The 18,737-nt window shown below is 41.2% G+C and overlaps 1 protein-coding gene across 1 annotated transcript; it reads right to left on the reverse strand.

Annotated features, from left to right (window-relative positions):
- Window positions 1-10,249: 10,249 nt before the first annotated feature.
- On the reverse strand, window positions 10,250-16,889 carry pdk2b (pyruvate dehydrogenase kinase 2b). The gene is made up of 11 exons (XM_067424947.1): window positions 16,608-16,889; window positions 15,913-16,054; window positions 14,448-14,519; window positions 14,154-14,338; window positions 13,858-13,947; window positions 13,694-13,771; window positions 13,506-13,582; window positions 13,305-13,403; window positions 12,445-12,555; window positions 12,246-12,359; window positions 10,250-11,057 (listed from the first exon to the last, which is right to left on the reverse strand). The coding sequence occupies exons 1-11, from the start codon at window positions 16,723-16,725 to the stop codon at window positions 10,914-10,916; spliced, it is 1,230 nt and encodes a 409-aa protein (XP_067281048.1). The 5' UTR covers window positions 16,726-16,889; the 3' UTR covers window positions 10,250-10,913.
- Between the last annotated feature and the right edge of the window lie 1,848 nt (window positions 16,890-18,737).

The following is an 18,737-nucleotide window of genomic DNA, read 5'->3' on the forward strand; positions in this document are numbered from 1 at the left end:
TTTTTGTAAAGTTATTAACTTTCATAAAACAGGATGACCAATTGATTTTATCTGTTTTCAATATAAAAAAATAAAAATAAAAATATTGTCTGTCTTTTCCTATACAACCAAATGTCTTTGAATGGCTTATGTTGTGTTTGCAATTCTGGGGTAACTATAATAATAGCACTTTTATGTAAAACCTGTTTACATCTTTACTCCAGTCTTTAGAGTCACTTGATCCTTCAGAAAGAAATTAATAAATGTATTCAGCAAGGATGCATTAAATTGATTAAGTGATAGTATAGACATTTATAATGTTGCAAAAGCAGTGCTGTTCTTTTGAACTTTCTATTCATTTAATAATCCTGAAGAAAAAAAACTGTTTTCAACATTGATAATAATAATGAATGTTTTATTGAGCAGCAAACCATCATATTAGAATGATTTCTGAAGGATCATGTGACACTGAAGACTGGCGTAATGATGCCGAAATCAGCTTTGCATCACAGGAATAAATTATAAATAAATAGAAAAATATATTCAAATAGAAAAAGAAAAATATTTCACAATACTACTGTTTTTGCTGGTTTTTGGATCAAATAAATGCAGCTTTGGTGAGCAGAAGAGACTTCTTTAAAAAAATTAAAAAAAGTCCACTGTTCTCAAACTTTGGACTGTAGTAGTAGCCTATATCGGTATAGCCTAAGTATATAATGTCCAGCAGTTCCACTTCCACTCAGTAGGGCGCAGCATAATGTCAAAGTTTTGAGCATAAAGAAATTGAATCCTTCAACACCTGGTGCTTATATCAAGAAGCCGGTTTAGGTGGATATTAGCCAGCTATGTTTCACTTTAGTTTGTGCCAACCCTGGGTTTTAAGGCAGGAGGAAGCTGGCTCTGCTTTTAGCGGTGTTCATTGCAACAGTAATTTCCACTCCACAGCTAACCTGCTCTCTGGGCAAGTTATGTTCTTGATGGATAAGAACTCAAACTGGCTACGTCCGAAAACCTAGGCAGCTGACTCGTTGCAGAGACAGTGACTTGTAAGGCAGCGTTTTGTGAATGAAGGCACCTCACGAAACGATTTCGGACTTCTGAGGCGATAGCGTTTAATGATCTACAGCGAAATAGAGAGAGCTTTGGTGAGAACTAAACACATATTTAATTATTACATCTAGCTAGAAATTACATCAGAAGTGAAAAATATTCATAAAAAACATACGTTTACACACAAACTGACCAGCAAACACAACTTTAGGACGCTCTTTTTTTTCAGTCACTGAATGGAAAGCACAGGGATGTGGGATACCAAAGCCAGTGAAGGATTCATGTATGCTGCCTTCAAAAACCCATCAGATGAAGGTATCTCAGGAGACATGAAGTGAAGCAAACATTAGATTCGGACATTGCTTGATTCCTTCCTGCCTTCAAATGTGTCCTCCGAAGGCTGCATTTTCCAGGGTTTGGACACAGCCACTGAAATAAGACAATTCGGCTCTGAGCATAGTGACACCTGACACAATAAAAGTTGCTCTCACTCCCCGTCTCCAAATTAAAGGTCACTACATAGCAAATGTGTTTTGAGACAAAATCTTCTGGCTTTTAGCGATGATTATTTATTATTATAATTTTGTATGATTTATATATTGTTTACGTAATTATTATAGACCTTCCCTTACACATACAATTTTAGTTGATCAGTTATGATGAAACACTTATTTTAAATGAATATAAATGTATAAAGATATCTATAGATAAAGCTTTAAAGCTGTTAAAACATTTAGTACTATATGTTAAAGTTCCTGCATGTTTTACCTACTGTATGGGCCTACACTGCCCGGACAAAAAAAAGGTGTCTCTGTTTGGATTTAAACAGGCAAATGCTTTGAGTCAATGATTGAATCATTTATGCAGTGATTATTATGCTTCTAGCATGTTGTTTGTATATGTTGTTGTGTTTTTCATTTCATAAAAAAAAACATGTCGGTACATCATGGACATATTCGAGGAAGACAAAGCTAAGATTCTCCAGGCTCAAACTGTGTAAAAACGGTTGTGAGGGAGCATGAAGAATTCCACCTTCCACCACCAGACTCTAGACCTGAAATTCGTGGAAAGTCTTTGGGATGTGCTGGAGGAGACTTTACACAGTGCCGGACTCTTGAACTGTTAATACAAGATCTTGACCAAACAATGTATGCACCTCTTAATGGAAATGAATGCTGTGATGTTATTTCCATCAAGAGGTGCATCAATTTTTAGCATTAAGCGTTTACCTATACAAATCCAAACAGCAACTTTTTTTTTTGCCGGGCAGTATATATTATCAAGTATATAAACTAACTTCACAACTTTTACTTGGATCAATATAGCAAAATGTATTCTTTTGTTGTGCTCTTATACAACAGTTTTCTTCTTGATGTGTAAAAGAATTACAATCTCACAATATTTTACAGAAAAGAGAAGTGAATCGCAGTTCCACAGCGTGTGATTAGCTGTTCGTTTCTGATGTCAAACTTTCTTGTGCATATAGTTATTCCTAAACTCTGGGTTTGGTGTTGTCAAATCAAATAATCCTAATCCTGGAGTTTGTTAAACTTCCATCATGGTTGTTTCGGTTTCCTTTTCCCTTCGTGTTTGATTTGTGGATTTTGCAACATAAATGTTGACAGACTAATCTCTATCCTTTAGCATCACTCATGATTTATTTAGAGAACCCATTTAAAGAATGTGATAAACTAAACCCAACTCAAAAGCCAAAGTCTTTACGCAATGCAAATAATCTTTCTATCTTCTTTTTCTCTCTCGCTCTCTCTTTTTTTGCATACAAAACAAGTCCTCAGTTGCCTTGTCTAGTTCTGTATGCTGGATTTAAGAGTTTGTGTAAGGTGTACATGCATGGATGCATTTTGGGTCGTGTCTTTTCACGTCCCATCCGACTGTTTTTATGACACATGCGTAACTGATTGCCACAGTTAAGTATCACATAACTGCCTAATCAAAGTAGGCTACTATATTTTACATTGGCTATATCAGCTTAATCTTAATCATAGTCCACAACAGGTCAGGTCAGACTGAAAGAAAACAGCACGTACACATTCATTGTGGTGTCAGCTCATTATTTAAGCCCTGTTCTCAGCAAATAACCTTTATTAACTCTGATCGGACTTCTGTAACCGAAATGGATTGGCTAAGCAACTTTAACGCCATGATACCCTGTGTGAATTTTTAAACTTTAATATCAAATTGATCTATTATGCTCATAAACCTTTTTCCACCAGGACAATTGTAAGACCAAACCTCACTCTTTACACACGGAAATGTGAAAATAAATAAATGTAGGCTATATTAATATATATGGAAATAAGTAAATATAAATCAATCTAAAAATACATGAAAAACTGAAAGAATGAAAAAATAAAAGTAAAAAATAGTAAATGGATGAAAAAAAATGAATCATGTTTTAGCAAGTCATTTATTTACATGTGTGTGTGTGGAATAACACTGTGCAGTAAATGTTAAAACGATTTAAGCTACAAGGCTTCCTGTTGGTGTGTTTCAAAGAACAGGGTTAGGAAACACTGATGCAGCATCAGCGTGTTTTTAGTTTTTTTTACTTTAAGTACATTGTGTACATCATGTTCTCGATTACATAACCATATATGCACATATTTCACAAACCACACCTTCATTTGCGTCAACTGTTAAGCAGATGATACTCAACTCTATATTTCTTCATGCCCTGACAAAACTTACCAATTCACAAGATTAATGGAAAGCATAGCTGATATAAAAAATTGGATGAAAAAAATAATTTTTAAGTATTGGACAAAAAAACTCAACAAGTAATTTAAAATACTGTCTCAAACTCGATTGCTGCTCTGTCAAGTCCTTGTCATCAGTGAGGAACCTGGGTGTGCTCTTTGATACCAATCTTTCATTTAAAAGCCACATTTCTAGAAACTATAAAACTGCATTCTACCATCTTAAAAATATATCTAAAGTACGGCACATGCTTTCAATGCAAAATGCTGAACAGTTAGTACATGCGTTCATGAGCTCAAGGCTAGATTACTGTAATGCTCTACTGGGTGCTTGCCCTGCTTGCTTAATAAACAAACTCCAACTGGTCCAAAACGCAGCAGCTCGAGATATTACTAGAACCAGGAAGTACGATCATATTAGCCCAGTTCTGTCAACACTACAAGGCTTCCTGTTGGTGTGTTTCAAAGAACAGGGTTGGGAAACACTGGTGCAGCATCAGCGTGTTTTCTTTCTTTCTTTATTTATTTTTGTCACGGTTCATGGATTCCCTGTCTCACTCTTGGGTGCGTGTTGAATGTAGGTGAGGGCGGAGCCTGGGATTGGCTCATCACGCACCTGTGGCTGATCACCTGCACCAGCTGCAACTCATCACCTTCACCCTATTTAGTCTCTCTGTTTCTCTCTTGTCTTTGTCAGAGCGTTGTTGGATGTTTCCCCTTGTGTCTCCGTGTTGGTTGTCGTTTCCCCGTTCCGTGAAACGCTGGATCCCTTCCCGGATTACCTGTACCGACCTCCCGAGTCACAGCTGCTCACAGCCTGCCCGTGTTGCCAACAGAGCCACTCTCACTGCTCCGTCTTATCCGGACTTCTTCAGTGTTCTGAGTTTTGACTTCTGTGACACTTCTGTCAAAATAAACTGAGTTACTTGCAATTGAATCCTGCCTCTGTGAATCCGTTACAGAACGCTCTGACCAACCATGGATTCAGCGAGTATCAACGCCCTACTGACCAGCAGCAACAAGAGACTGGACCAGCAAGAGGCGAACTTAACTGCCACAGGACAGGCAGTACACACCTTGGTGGCACGGGTGGCCGAGCTGACCCAACAGATGCAACAACTCGTCGGTCCCACTGTGCCCGACCCACCGCCGATTCCCCACACACCATCTGCATCGCGGCAACCGGAACCACGTCTGCCTACCCCCGAGAGTTATGCCGGTGAGAGCAATTATTGCAGAGCCTTCCTTACCAAGTGTTCCTTGTTTTTCGCTCTTCAACCGCAGACTTTCAACACGGAAAGATCCAAGGTGGCATTCGTCCTCACCCTGCTCTCCGGACGAGCCGCACTTTGGGGAACGGCGGTCTGGGAGAATCAACATCCTTGCTGCTCCTCGTTCCAGACGCTGGCGGCAGAGATGAGAAGGGTGTTTGACCGAGCGGTGACCGGAAGAGAAGCGGCACGTCAACTCGCAGAGCTCCGCCAAGGTAACCGCTCGGTCTCGGATTATTCCATCGAGTTCCGCACCCTGGCCGCCGAGTGCAAGTGGAACGAGGAGGCACAGTGGGACATGTTCCTGCATGGGCTGGCTGACCGCATCCAGAAGGAGATATTCACCATCGACCTTCCGGAAAAGATTGACGGTCTCATTGATCTTGCGTTGAGGGTGGACACTCGTCTGAGTCGGCTGAGGTCCAGGATGGAGCCTCAGCATGGGAGTGTCGAATGCCCTCAGGCCAGCGCTACGGATGCGGTCAGCTACACCTTCGACCCGGAGCCCATGCAGGTGGGTCGAGCTCGGCTCTCCCGGGAGGAGAAGGCGAGACGGAGATCCCGTGGTCTTTGCCTGTACTGCGGCGGGAACGGACACCTGCTAGACTCCTGCCTGGTAAAAGACCACGCCCGGCGGTAAAAGGAAGGCTACTGTCGGGCGGGATCTCCGTGGAAAAGACCTCATCCTCCACTCTCCTCCCGGTGAGATTGCTGTGGGCAGCTCAGGATTATTCCAGCCTCGCCCTCCTCGACTCGGGAGCGGAAGGTAACTTCATTGACTCTGCCCTTGCTCACAAACTCAACATACCCACCATTGCACTCAAGAACACCATTTCTGTCAACGCACTCAACGGACAAGTTCTCCCTGACATTTCATTCACCACTGAACCACTTACACTGATCACTTCCGGCAACCACACTGAACGCATTTCATTTTTCATCCTGGACTCCCCTTTGGCTCCCGTTGTCCTTGGTCACCCTTGGCTGGAGTTACACAATCCAAGGGTTGACTGGGGACAAAACTCTGTGTCTGCGTGGAGTGATAAATGTTATGAGTCTTGTTTGGTGTCTGCTTGTTCGTCTGTTTCTCGTTCTGTTTTTCAGAGTGAGACGGTGAATCTGTCTAACGTGCCTCTGGAGTACCTCGACCTGAAGGAAGTGTTCAGTAAGTCCCGAGCTGCTTCTCTTCCTCCGCATCGTCCCTATGACTGTGCTATAGATTTACTCCCAGGTAAGTCTCCGCCTAAGGGCAAACTATACTCTCTTTCTATTCCAGAGAGGGAGGCCATGGAGAAATATATTTCTGATTCTCTAGCCTCCAAATTCATCCGCCCTTCCTCTTCTCCAGCGGGGGCGGGGTTCTTCTTCGTGGGGAAGAAGGATGGTTCTCTGCGACCTTGCATTGATTACCGAGGGCTGAATAACATCACGGTAAAGAATACCTATCCTTTGCCGTTGATGTCTTCAGCTTTCGAGAGGTTACAGGGAGCATCCGTCTTCACGAAGTTGGACTTACGTAACGCTTATCATTTGGTTCGCATCAGGGAGGGGGATGAATGGAAAACCGCATTTAACACCCCCAGGGGGCATTTTGAATATTTGGTCATGCCTTTCGGCCTTTCCAACTCCCCAGCGGTTTTCCAGGCACTCGTCAATGATGTGTTGAGAGACATGGTCGACCAATTCATATATGTCTACCTGGATGACATTTTGATTTTTTCTTCGTCTCTCCAGGAACATGTTCGACACGTCAGACGAGTGCTTCAGAGGTTGCTAGAGAATGGGCTTTTTGTCAAGGCGGAGAAATGCGCTTTTCATGCACAGTCTGTTCCTTTTTTAGGGTACATCGTGTCATCGGAGGGAATGCGCATGGATCCCGACAAGGTTAAGGCTGTGATGGATTGGCCAAGTCCAGATTCCCGTAAGGCCCTACAGAGGTTTCTGGGGTTCGCCAATTTCTATCGGCGTTTTATTCGCAATTTCAGCCAACTAGCCGCACCTCTGACTGCCTTGACCTCTCCCCGAACGACGTTCAGGTGGTCCGATACAGCCGAGGCTGTATTCGCCAAACTGAAAAGCCGCTTTGTTTCGGCTCCCATCTTAGTCGCCCCTGATTCCACACGTCAGTTCGTGGTAGAGGTCGACGCGTCAGAGGTGGGGGTAGGAGCGGTTCTTTCACAGCGCTCTCCCTCAGATGACAAGATGCACCCGTGCGCGTTTTTCTCCCATCGTCTTTCTCCTGCCGAACGCAATTATGACATTGGTAACAGAGAGTTGTTGGCCGTCAAGTTAGCGTTGGAGGAGTGGCGTCATTGGCTTGAAGGGTCGGGGGTACCTTTTATTGTATGGACGGATCATAAGAACCTTGAATATATTAGATCTGCTAAAAGACTCAACTCCAGGCAGGCTCGGTGGGCACTTTTTTTCGGACGTTTTGACTTTGTTCTCTCGTACCGCCCCGGGTCTAAAAACATCAAACCCGACTCTTTATCTCGTATTTTTGATGCTTCCGAACGCCCGGTTACTCCCGAGTGTATTTTGCCAGAGAAGATAGTTATCTCTACACTCACATGGGAGATCGAATCGAAGGTCAAGGTGGCCTTAGAAGGGGTAATGCCCCCGCCCGGCGGCCCACCGAGTTGTTTGTTTGTTCCGGAGGGGTTAAGATCCGAGGTCCTCAAATGGGGTCACTGCTCCAACATTGCTTGTCATCCAGGGGTAAACCGCACTGGCAGTTTAATAAAGCAACGATTTTGGTGGCCACTTATGGCTCGCGACATTCGCAGTTTTGTTTTGGCTTGCTCTGTCTGTGCGGTTGGTAAGACATCTAACCAACCTCCCCATGGGTTACTTCAGCCGTTGTCTGTTCCTTCGAGACCCTGGTCCCACATCGCTCTAGATTTTGTTACCGCCCTCCCGCCCTCCCAGGGCAAGACGGTCGTTTTGACCGTCGTGGACCGATTCTCGAAGGCAGCACATTTCATTCCCTTGCCCAAATTACCCTCAGCCAAGGAGACAGCGGTATCTGTAGTAGACCACGTCTTTCGGTTACATGGCCTCCCGATGGACGTGGTCTCCGACAGAGGTTCCCAATTTGTGTCCAAATTTTGGCAGGAGTTTTGTAAATTACTAGGAGCCACGGTTAGTCTGTCTTCGGGTTATCACCCCCAAAGCAACGGTCAGACCGAGAGAGCCAATCAGGATCTGGAAAGAGTGTTGCGATGTTTGGTATCCAAGAATCCTTCATCCTGGAGCCAGCAACTCTCTATGGTTGAGTACGCTCATAACTCGTTACCAGTGTCATCTACGGGCCTTTCGCCATTTGAGTGTAGTATAGGTTACCAGCCACCTATTTTTCCTAGTCTGGATTCCGAGGTCGCGGTCCCCTCTGTTCACGCCTTTATCCAGAGGTGTCATCGCACATGGACCAGAGCCCGTGAGACTCTGCTCCAGGTGGGAGCGCGCACCAAGGCTAAAGCCGATCGCCACCGGTCTAAGCCTCCCGTTTACGTCGTCGGTCAAAAAGTGTGGCTTTCTACCAAGAACATTCCTCTCCGCTCCGTATCTAATAAACTTGCTCCCAAATTTATCGGCCCGTTCACTGTCACCAAGATCATTAGTCCGGTGACAGTCCGCCTCAAACTCCCTCCGGCGTACAGGAGGATTCATCCCGCCTTCCATGTATCCAAAATCAAACCTGTTTTTCACTCCCACCTTAATCCGCCAGTCCCGGTTCCCCCACCGCCGCGACTCGTAGATGGGGAACCAACTTATTCGGTTAATCGCATTCTGGATTCTAGACGGAGGGGACGCGGTTTCCAGTACTTGGTGGACTGGGAAGGTTACGGTCCGGAGGAGAGAAGTTGGGTTCCTGCTAGGGACATTCTGGATCACTCCCTTATTGATGATTACAATCAACAGGTAAGGTCGGCTGGGAGCGTCAGGGGACGCTCCTAGGGGGAGGGGTACTGTCACGGTTCATGGATTCCCTGTCTCACTCTTGGGTGCGTGTTGAATGTAGGTGAGGGCGGAGCCTGGGATTGGCTCATCACGCACCTGTGGCTGATCACCTGCACCAGCTGCAACTCATCACCTTCACCCTATTTAGTCTCTCTGTTTCTCTCTTGTCTTTGTCAGAGCGTTGTTGGATGTTTCCCCTTGTGTCTCCGTGTTGGTTGTCGTTTCCCCGTTCCGTGAAACGCTGGATCCCTTCCCGGATTACCTGTACCGACCTCCCGAGTCACAGCTGCTCACAGCCTGCCCGTGTTGCCAACAGAGCCACTCTCACTGCTCCGTCTTATCCGGACTTCTTCAGTGTTCTGAGTTTTGACTTCTGTGACACTTCTGTCAAAATAAACTGAGTTACTTGCAATTGAATCCTGCCTCTGTGAATCCGTTACAATTTTACTTTATGTGCATTGTGTACATCATGTTCTCGATTACATAACCACATGCAGATATTTCACAAATCACACCTTAATATGCGTCAACTGTTAAGATGACGATACTTAACTCAACGCTATATATTTTCATGCCCTGACAAAACGTACCAATTCACAATATTAACGGAATGCATAGCTGATACAAAAAATTGGATGACTAGTAATTTCCTGAAACTTAATTCAGAAAAAACTGGGGGGAAAAACAGGCACATTGTAATGCTCTTCTGGGTGGTTGCCCTGCTCGCTTAATAAACAAACTCCAGCTGGTCCAAAACGCAGCAGCTCGAGATATTACTAGAACCAGGAAGTACGATCATATTAGCCCGGTTCTTTCAACACTGCACTGGCTCCCTATTAAACATCGCATACATTTTAAAATCTTGCTTATTACTTACAAAGCAAACCAGAGGAGAACTGGTCCCCCGACTGACCTGGTTGGTCCGAAGGTTTTTTTCTCCATTCTGGTCCTGAAGGAGTTTTGGTTCCTTGCCTTCACCTTTGGCTTTTGGTTTGCTCAGTTGGGAACGCTTCAATTTCAACTATATTACTGATCTGCCTGCATTGACACTATATGATAATTGAAATGAGCTGGATAACATCACTGTTTTCTCCAGAGCGGTTGTACAGCCAAATCAAATTCTGTTGCATTATTTTCCTGTTAACACTGTGAAGCTGCTTTGAAACAATTGCCATCGCTAAAAACGCTATATAAATAATGGTGACTTGACTTAATATGTTTTCCCACTGAAATGCTTACAAAATGTTTGGCAATAACAACAGCGAATGCATCTTGATAAGAAATTATCAGATTTATTTAATCAAACAACAAGGGTCCTTTTAACAATGATAAATATTGTGGTCATTCATAATGCAATAAAACACAACAGTACAGTGTTATTAATATGTACTAACATATATGTTTTTCTTAAATATTAAGTGTTATTCACACATCAAGTATGATTTAAAAACTTCAAGCTTCTTTAAAATGAAAAAAACAAACCAACAATTATTTTTAATTGATTCGTCCATTTTCTCTGACCTCTGAAATGTCTCATATCTCACCTATCCTTCTGCATTCCTTCTGCTTTCAGTATTTTACTCCTTTGCAATACGTACACTTCTCTCCATCTGTTTTTAGACTTCTGCCACTTAACTCTCTTTCAGGTTCACATGCATCTAATCCCCTCTCACCCTTTAGGTCTTCACACGTGCATGACTCCTCATGCTTGAGCTCCCACTTCAACAGCACCACAGTAATAACTTGCGTTTAAGGAATCTACTGTCATCTTAAATTCTGGCCACATCCAGTTTAAGTGTTCCCAGACAGCAGTACTCGAAGAATATTAGGAAATGCCGTCATTGGTCCCTAGTTCAGTAGGGAATGCGAGCATTCACAAACGGTGGTCTTTCTTGAAGGCCTTTGTTATATCTTTAAGGTAACCAACTCTTGTGGTTCACTTTGCAACCTTGTACGCAGCTAAGTTCAGTGGCTCCTTGCTCGGGACGCACCAGTCATCAGCTTCCTGGTTGAATTTGTAATGCCGCAAGGCAGTCTTATTAAACACCGGAAGCTTCTCCACTGAATCTGTGGACAGGGCCTGTGGGCAGAAGACCATCATTGCGGATTAATGATTTGAAGAGTGTAATGTAATGTCCAAAGTTAGTGTAAGCAAAACTCTGTTTGCTGTTTGTTTAAAGATTGACCTAAAAATGCAGATTGTGCAAATTACTCATTACTTTTTTTTTCTTTTTTCTTTTTCATGGTAAATAAATCATACGTTGACACTGAGTGGAAATCTGCGGATTATCTCTTTTTGTGTATCGTCACAGGGCAAAAAAATTGCTGTTTTTTTTACAGCAATGCCATATAAGAAGCATTTTTGGTTCCCCAAAGAACATTTCAGTGAACAGGTCTTAAAATAACAGGTCTGAAAAACAAACCCCAAACCACTTTTCTTTCCATTTTTCCGCTATAAAGAACCTTTTGTGCAATGGAAAGTTTCCATAGATGTTAAACATTCTTCATGGAACCATAAATGCCAATAAAGTACTTTTATTTTTAAGAGGTTTGGAACTGCATGAAGATCAGCGAATGAACAAAAATTATATTTCTATCAGGATCACTATCGTCAAAGTGATAGACAATTAGCATAGGTTGGATTGGCGGTATGGTTCTTGTTCTGGGCAAGAACTCCCTCCCTCCCGGCCTAGCATGGATAAGATCAGGGAGAGAAGCGATAAACCCCCTTATAGTAAACAGAACAGAACCAACATAAAGTATTGTAGATATCAATAATGTGGATATTTAAATGTACAACCTAATTTAGGATTTAGTCTGAATCAGGGGGAATAAGAATACCAAATCCTGACTGACGGGTGGACAAGCTGGGGATGGAGGATTGTTATTAGCTCCGGAGAAACGCGATAGTAGCTGATAGTACTTAAGGAGCTTATATACAGTGCCCAATTTTTCAGTTTTTGATTTGTTAAAAAAGTTTGAAATATCCAATACATTTCGTTCCACTTCATGTGTCCCACTTGTTGTTGATTCTTGACAAAAAATTACAGTTTTATATCTTTATGTTTGAAGCCTGAAATGAGGCAAAAGCAAAGTTCAAGGGACGAATACTTTCGCAAGGCACTGTATATGCATGCTGTGATAGGTCCTATAGGTAGACGTGATCAACTGGCAGTCAGCTGATGTGAGCTTGACTAATGTGCCCTGCCAGAACTAACGCTATACACTGGATTTTTATGCGAACTAACCCTTTATTTTATGATCTTACCTTCAGCTGAATTACAGCATCCGTACCATAGCCCTCCATTGGATAAAGCTGGAGATCCCCTTGGAAGTAGCGTGCATACAGGCGGGAGATGGGAAGGCCATAACCAAAGCCAGCCTGAGGGAATAACCGGTAGGTTTGACTCAAGAAACAAGTACATGACTGCCATTATATAGTTTTAGATAGTGTCCTATGCTCTTACCATTGGTGTCCGTTGATGGTCACCGAGAGTAGGTCTGGGCGCTGTCGAATACATGTAGCTAAAAAGTCTATCAATCTTTCTGAAAGGAACGCCACCACCCCTGTCACAGATCTGGAAGAGGAAATAGTGAATGTTTAGACAACAATAATGTGTTTTGTGAGCTGACAAATATGTGTGGATTGCGTCATTAAGACTGAGACTAAAGGCCTGTTCAAACCAAGGAAGATAATTATATTAATGTCCACACCAATGGATGATATCGTTCGGTTTATTCTATAGGCAAGCGTGTTGTTTTAATTGCAAATCAAATCTGATTGGCTGGCAATGTTTTTATCGTTCATCAGCTGAACGTTTTTTTCTGAAAGTGATTCCAACGGTATCGTTTCTCTGTGCTGTTATCGTTATAGCTGTGGTGTGAACTCTGCTATTCATTAATATTGAGAACGATTTTAAGAACTATCTCTTTATCGTTATCTTCCTTTGTGTGAACGGGCCTTTAGACTTAAGGGATGGACTGTTGTATATGTATCACAAGATAAACATAATGTTACAAACACAGATCCACTAAGTAGAATAGGGTTTCAATGTCTGCTTTTGCTGCCCTCTTTATCCACCAAGCAGGGCAAAGGTTGACAGTATCGTTAATACTACTCGAAGCTGAAATGATCTGGTTCATTTGGAGGCTGATCAAGGGTGGTTCAAATATTAATCTTTAGGACAGTTTATATAACGTTATTATCAGTTATCGCTGGATCTAGGGCAGGGTGAGAGGAGTGATTCAACCTCGCACAGGGTACGGTTGAGATAAAAACGATTCTCATTGCCAAATTTCTCTCTAACTTGAACGTTCATTTACGCACCTTGATTGACAGGTCCTCTCCACCTAGAGCAACCATGACTTTGATTGGTGGCAATGTGCTGCTTGTTTCATGGTTCTCAACTGTAGCCCTCATTGCGTTCTAGAACGGGAGAGAAGACATGCAAAATGAAATATTTACGATCTATAACTTTCTTCAATCCATATGAATCTGGAGTAAGCAAAAATAAAGCATGATGTCTACCTTGAAGAGCTCAAAAACCATGTGGTAAAGATGAGAAGGAACGTAGGATATCTCGATAGGTTGGGACTTGTTTTTTGCTGCAACGGAGAACATATTATAAGATACAGAGTAGTTTGCCAACTTTAGGTTACTAGATGGAATGTGATTTAATGAATACATCTGGTCTAGAGAGAATGTCTGTTCCTCACCGTTTATCTCTGTAAGCTCCAGCTCAGGGGACCCGAGGTAATACTGCTCACAGAGCATTCTGGCACACTCGTATGCATCTGAAGCAGAACACAGGACGTTACTACTGAACTTGCACTTGTCGCTAGAGTAATATTTGCATCACTGTATGCACTAAAGCACTCACCCCTGATTACATTTGTGACGTCACAGCAGGAGTCAATGCACCCGATGCTGCTGGGATATCCTGGCTTTGTGCTGCCATCAAAAAGCAGAGCTGGAGATAAAGCAGGAAACAAAAGAGAACAGAGGTGCACTCCATGAGGTAATCATTCATCATATCCAGTGAATAATTAACTTAAACAGGAGCAGGCCGGATTATATCAGGTATTATCTAATGGCCTGTGCATTTTAAGTGCTGAGAAAGCAACTGCTTTAATAGTGCTGATACCGAATCAAAGTATTAGGACAAGATTTACTTACTGTGCTGGTTGATGAGCATGCGAATGGAGATGCGGCTCATGTAAAGGCGGTCCAGAAAGTACTGAATGTTCTGACATGTCACAGGGTCAACCCCAAAAGCATCCCTATATTCAATGACACCCTGGGCCATGGTGGGTACCACATCATTGTGCCTGTTCCTAATGGTCACCAGAGCTTCCACAAATCTACAGGGACAAAAAACAAAACAATTCCATGAATCCCGTTCTTTGTTTTAATGCTTTAATATTCTGATAGACGATCATGTCGGATGTGTATGTAGACTGAAGAACCTACTCTGAAAGAACTCTATGGTCATTGGGACTCTTGCCTTGGAATTCTAGGATGTCAATCAGGCTTTGAACAATCCTGAGAAGGTAGGAGAGAGAAGACAAACATGATGAAATGTTAACTCCAGTTCTCTCCAATTCTCTTGCTGCTTTTGCTTGTCCTGTGTTAAGTCATTCTTCATCATCCGTTTCACCAGAGCTGACTAAACCCATCAGTGTCTTTATACTTTTTATATATTTGTTATTCTTAAATATATTGATATGTGTATACTGGAAGCTTCAATACCAAGGTAAATTCTGTGTGTGTGCAAGCACAGTTGACAATAAAGTCTGAATTATACATAATCATGTTTTATATACCAATGCATTGCCCAGACAGTCACACTTTTTCATCATATATCAATGTCTTCAATATGAACCTCAACCTATACATAATGTGTTCATGCTTGCTTGGTGGCAAGTTTTTACATTTTTAAGCACTCATCAGTGTTATTATTGTTAACTAAAAATTTTTTTTTAAAATAAGGCTCAAATAAAATACAATATAAATGTTAGATTAAAAGCTTGTAATTTTAAGTTGAAATACTTAAATTACTAAACATTAAATAAATTATTTATATATTATATGTATTATATACATTATAACATTGTTGATATTTATTATAATAATTTGCATGATTTCCCCCCTCATTTTCTTTATGTTAACCACTGGCTCATTTCCCTGAATGTCCAGTAGCATACAGTAGAACATACTGTTCTCGAAAACAAGTCTGCACGCCAGAGGCACTCGTCACACCTTCTCAGATTTCACTGTTTCCCAGTATCGTTGCATAAACGATAGTAGCCTACCCTCATACAGTCTAGAAGTAAACAAGTGAGGGGCTGTACTCTGTAATGGTATTTGAACACAAACAACATTCTATATGCTATAACCAGGCGTAAGCAAAGGAACGAGCATTTAAGTTGGGGAAAAACGTTTTCTTAAGAATTTATTAGGCGAAGCATCTGGTCCAGAAAACTATACCGTCGAGGAAAAGTAGGCTAATCAGTTGTATAATGGGGTCATAGTCATGATTCCTATAGATTCAAAGTAATGGAAACAGGATGAAGATCTGCAGTTTAATCTGCTGAGTGGTGTAACGCTTAGAAGATACCTCGAAAACTTCAGGCTGGGGATGGGGAACTAGGGCGAAGTTCATCGTTCAGAGGAAGGGGAAGCGTCGGGCATATTACATAATGCACGCGTGAAAAATAACAGCGTATATTAGAATAGATAATACGTTCACACCATTCATCCGTTTCTTTTTTCTGACTATTCTCAAACTATAAGACATGGGACACTTCAAAAGTTAGTTAATTCGTTTTTTGACACACACACACACACACACACACACACATACACACACACACACACACACACACACACACACACACACATATATAGCTTATGGCGTATAATACAATTAACTTACCAGCTGTGAACTAGCTGAACGGACTGAGTCATTATCAGTTGGTCTGGTAAAAGGTTGATTTCCTTTAAACTGTTACTTAGTCTCACGGGGAGCTCTTGTCTGAGGAAAGCGAAAGATGTTTTCTCGCACGCATTTGTGGATCCTGCAAAGATAATGTGACACAGTCTGACATCAGCGATATAATAAAACAGATATACAAGAGAACAGCATCTAATGAACGAGGTAGAATGTTTATTTTTTTAAATGTAGGCCATTATTATCTCTCAGTAATCTATATTTTAAGGTTTGTTTCGTGCACATAGCCTTTTATATTTGGGCGTCCTTATACGCCATAAGCTAAATATTTTTCAACAATACAGTCCAGCATTTGTTTTCAATAGGCTAAGTGATATGTAGATCTATAACAAAGTTACAAATAATGGCAGTCCAATAACCTTAGGACAGCGCTAGAGCAGTGAACCGTTGCTATGGTTTTCCCATCAATCGAATGCTCAATTCTACTAAAGTTATAAAATTTGTTTTTGGAACGTTTGAGCGCAAAAAACAAACATCTCTTTGGTATATCAAATGTACCAAATGTATGTAAATTAAAAAATAAATAAATAAATACTTCTATTGTGCTATTGTTGCAAATCACATGGCCAAATGGCCAATGTCATCATCACTATTTTGCATTAAAAAAAATTAAAACTCACCGAAATCCAGAAACTGCTTCATTGATAAGGGCGATGGAGAAAATTTTGCGTAGTAATCAATATGTTTCGGTACATTTAACATAGCAGCATTCCTCATTAAAAATCTTACAAACTTCATCTTGGAAAACCTAATAGCCTATCTGAACTTAAAAACAAAATCAAACAAACGTTGATGTCAGTGGACAAAACAAAGAGTCTCTTTCGTCTCTGGAAAAGTTATCAGTAGCCTATATGCGATCCTCGCGTTGATTTCTTTATTCAGTCTGGGTCTGTCTTGAGACCTGTTGTTGACAACTCTTTAAAGTTTGCGTTCTTGCACAGTGACACGCCTACATTAATACGTCGATGTCGATAGTGACCAATCGGAGAGAGGGAACGGGGTACACGCCAACGCTCAAGATCGAAATCAACAACGTGTTTTGCCTTGGACCTTATAGGGTACATCTGCGTAATGATTGTACTAAAACACGGGGTATCACACGACATGACAGCATCACGACAAGGCGCCCCATAAAAAGATGAAACAGCTGGACATTATGAGGTCAAGCTTCACCCATCACCCAGTTGGACCCGAGCCCGAGTGCAGGCTTTCTCATAGAGCAGTGGATGGAGCCTGCAAAAACCCCTGACATTTTTATTATTAGCCTATTATTATTATTAAATACAAATCTTTAAAACATAATAAAATACGGATATGCATCTTATGTGCTATATCTGTGCAATAACTTGATTAACTAGGTAACAGGTCAGAGTCAGTCAGTGTTATTAATAGAGAAGTTAAGAATTTGACGTCCTATGATGAGGTGACTTCATGTGCGTGTAAATGAAAAAGAATCACATGAATGACAAGGTAAATTAGATTATTGAACTTGTTTGTGTGTGTGTGTTTCCACAATGTAATCTAAACAGTACATTTGTAATGTTTTTGAAAGAAGTTTTTTTTCTGCTCATCAAGCCTGCATTTATTTGATCAAAAATACAGATTTTATATATATATATATATATATATATATATATATATATATATATATATATATATATATATATATATATATATATATATATATATATATATATATATATATATATATATATAATAAGCTTCAAAGTTTTGTAAAGTTATTAGACATTTATTTGTATGAAATATCTTTATGAAAATATGAAAATAAAATTGAAGTTGGCCTTGGAACAATCTAGAAATGCACTACATGCTATATGTTCTAAGTTCATTTTTCGAGTTCACCCATTTAATTAAACACAAATAAAACGAAACATTTGTTAATTTTCCTCTTTAAAAAAATTTAATAAACATATATATGGGTGATTCTCCAACTATGGTAGGCCTACTTTTTCTGCTTTTGACAGATATTAAAAAAACTAAAAAACATTTCCACTTTTTTTCTTCTTTCACGCTTACGTGAAAACCCCACCCTAACCCTAACCCTAACCCTTGTGTAGGGAAACCTATACAGGTCCTTCTAAAAAAAATTAGCATATTGTGATAAAGTTCATTATTTTCCATAATGTAATGATAAAAATTAAACTTTCATATATTTTAGATTCATTGCACACCAACTGAAATATTTCAGGTCTTTTATTGTTTTAATACTGATAATTTTGGCATACAGCTCATGAAAACCCAAAATTCCTATCTCAAAAAATGTGCATATCATGAAAAGGGTAAGACAGAGAAATACATTTCTCAACAAATAGGCTGTTCCCAGAGTGCAGTATCAAGGCACCTCAGTGGGAAGTCTGTGGGAAGGAAAAAGTGTGAAACATCGAGAAGAGGTGACCAGGCCCTGGGAAAGATTGTGGAGAAGGACCGATTCCAGACCTTGTGGGACCTGCGGAAGCAGTGGACTGAGTCTGGAGTAGAAACATCCAGAGCCACCGTGCACAGGCGTGTGCAGGAAATGGGCTACAGGTGCCGCATTCCCCAGGTCAAGACACTTTTGGGCTACAGAGAAGCAGCACTGGACTGTTGCTCAGTGGTGCAAAGTACTTTTTTCGGATGAAAGCAAATTTTGCATGTCATTTGGAAATCAAGGTGCCAGAGTCTGGAGGAAGACTGGGGAGAAGGAAAAGCCAAAATGCCTGAAGTCCAGTGTCAAGTACCCACAGTCAGTG

Source organism: Pseudorasbora parva, chromosome 19, assembly GCF_024679245.1.
Source record: "Pseudorasbora parva isolate DD20220531a chromosome 19, ASM2467924v1, whole genome shotgun sequence".
NCBI lineage: Eukaryota > Metazoa > Chordata > Actinopteri > Cypriniformes > Gobionidae > Pseudorasbora > Pseudorasbora parva.

Coding starts and splice junctions, on each gene's coding strand:
- pdk2b (XM_067424947.1), bottom strand. CDS start 16,725: ATGAAGTTTGTAAGATTTTTAATGAGGAATGCTGCTATGTTAAATGTA. Junction 13,583..13,693: donor GGAGCTTACAGAGATAAACG/GTGAGGAACAGA, acceptor TCTCCGTTGCAG/CAAAAAACAAGTCCCAACCT. Junction 13,404..13,505: donor TGGTTTTTGAGCTCTTCAAG/GTAGACATCATG, acceptor CTCCCGTTCTAG/AACGCAATGAGGGCTACAGT.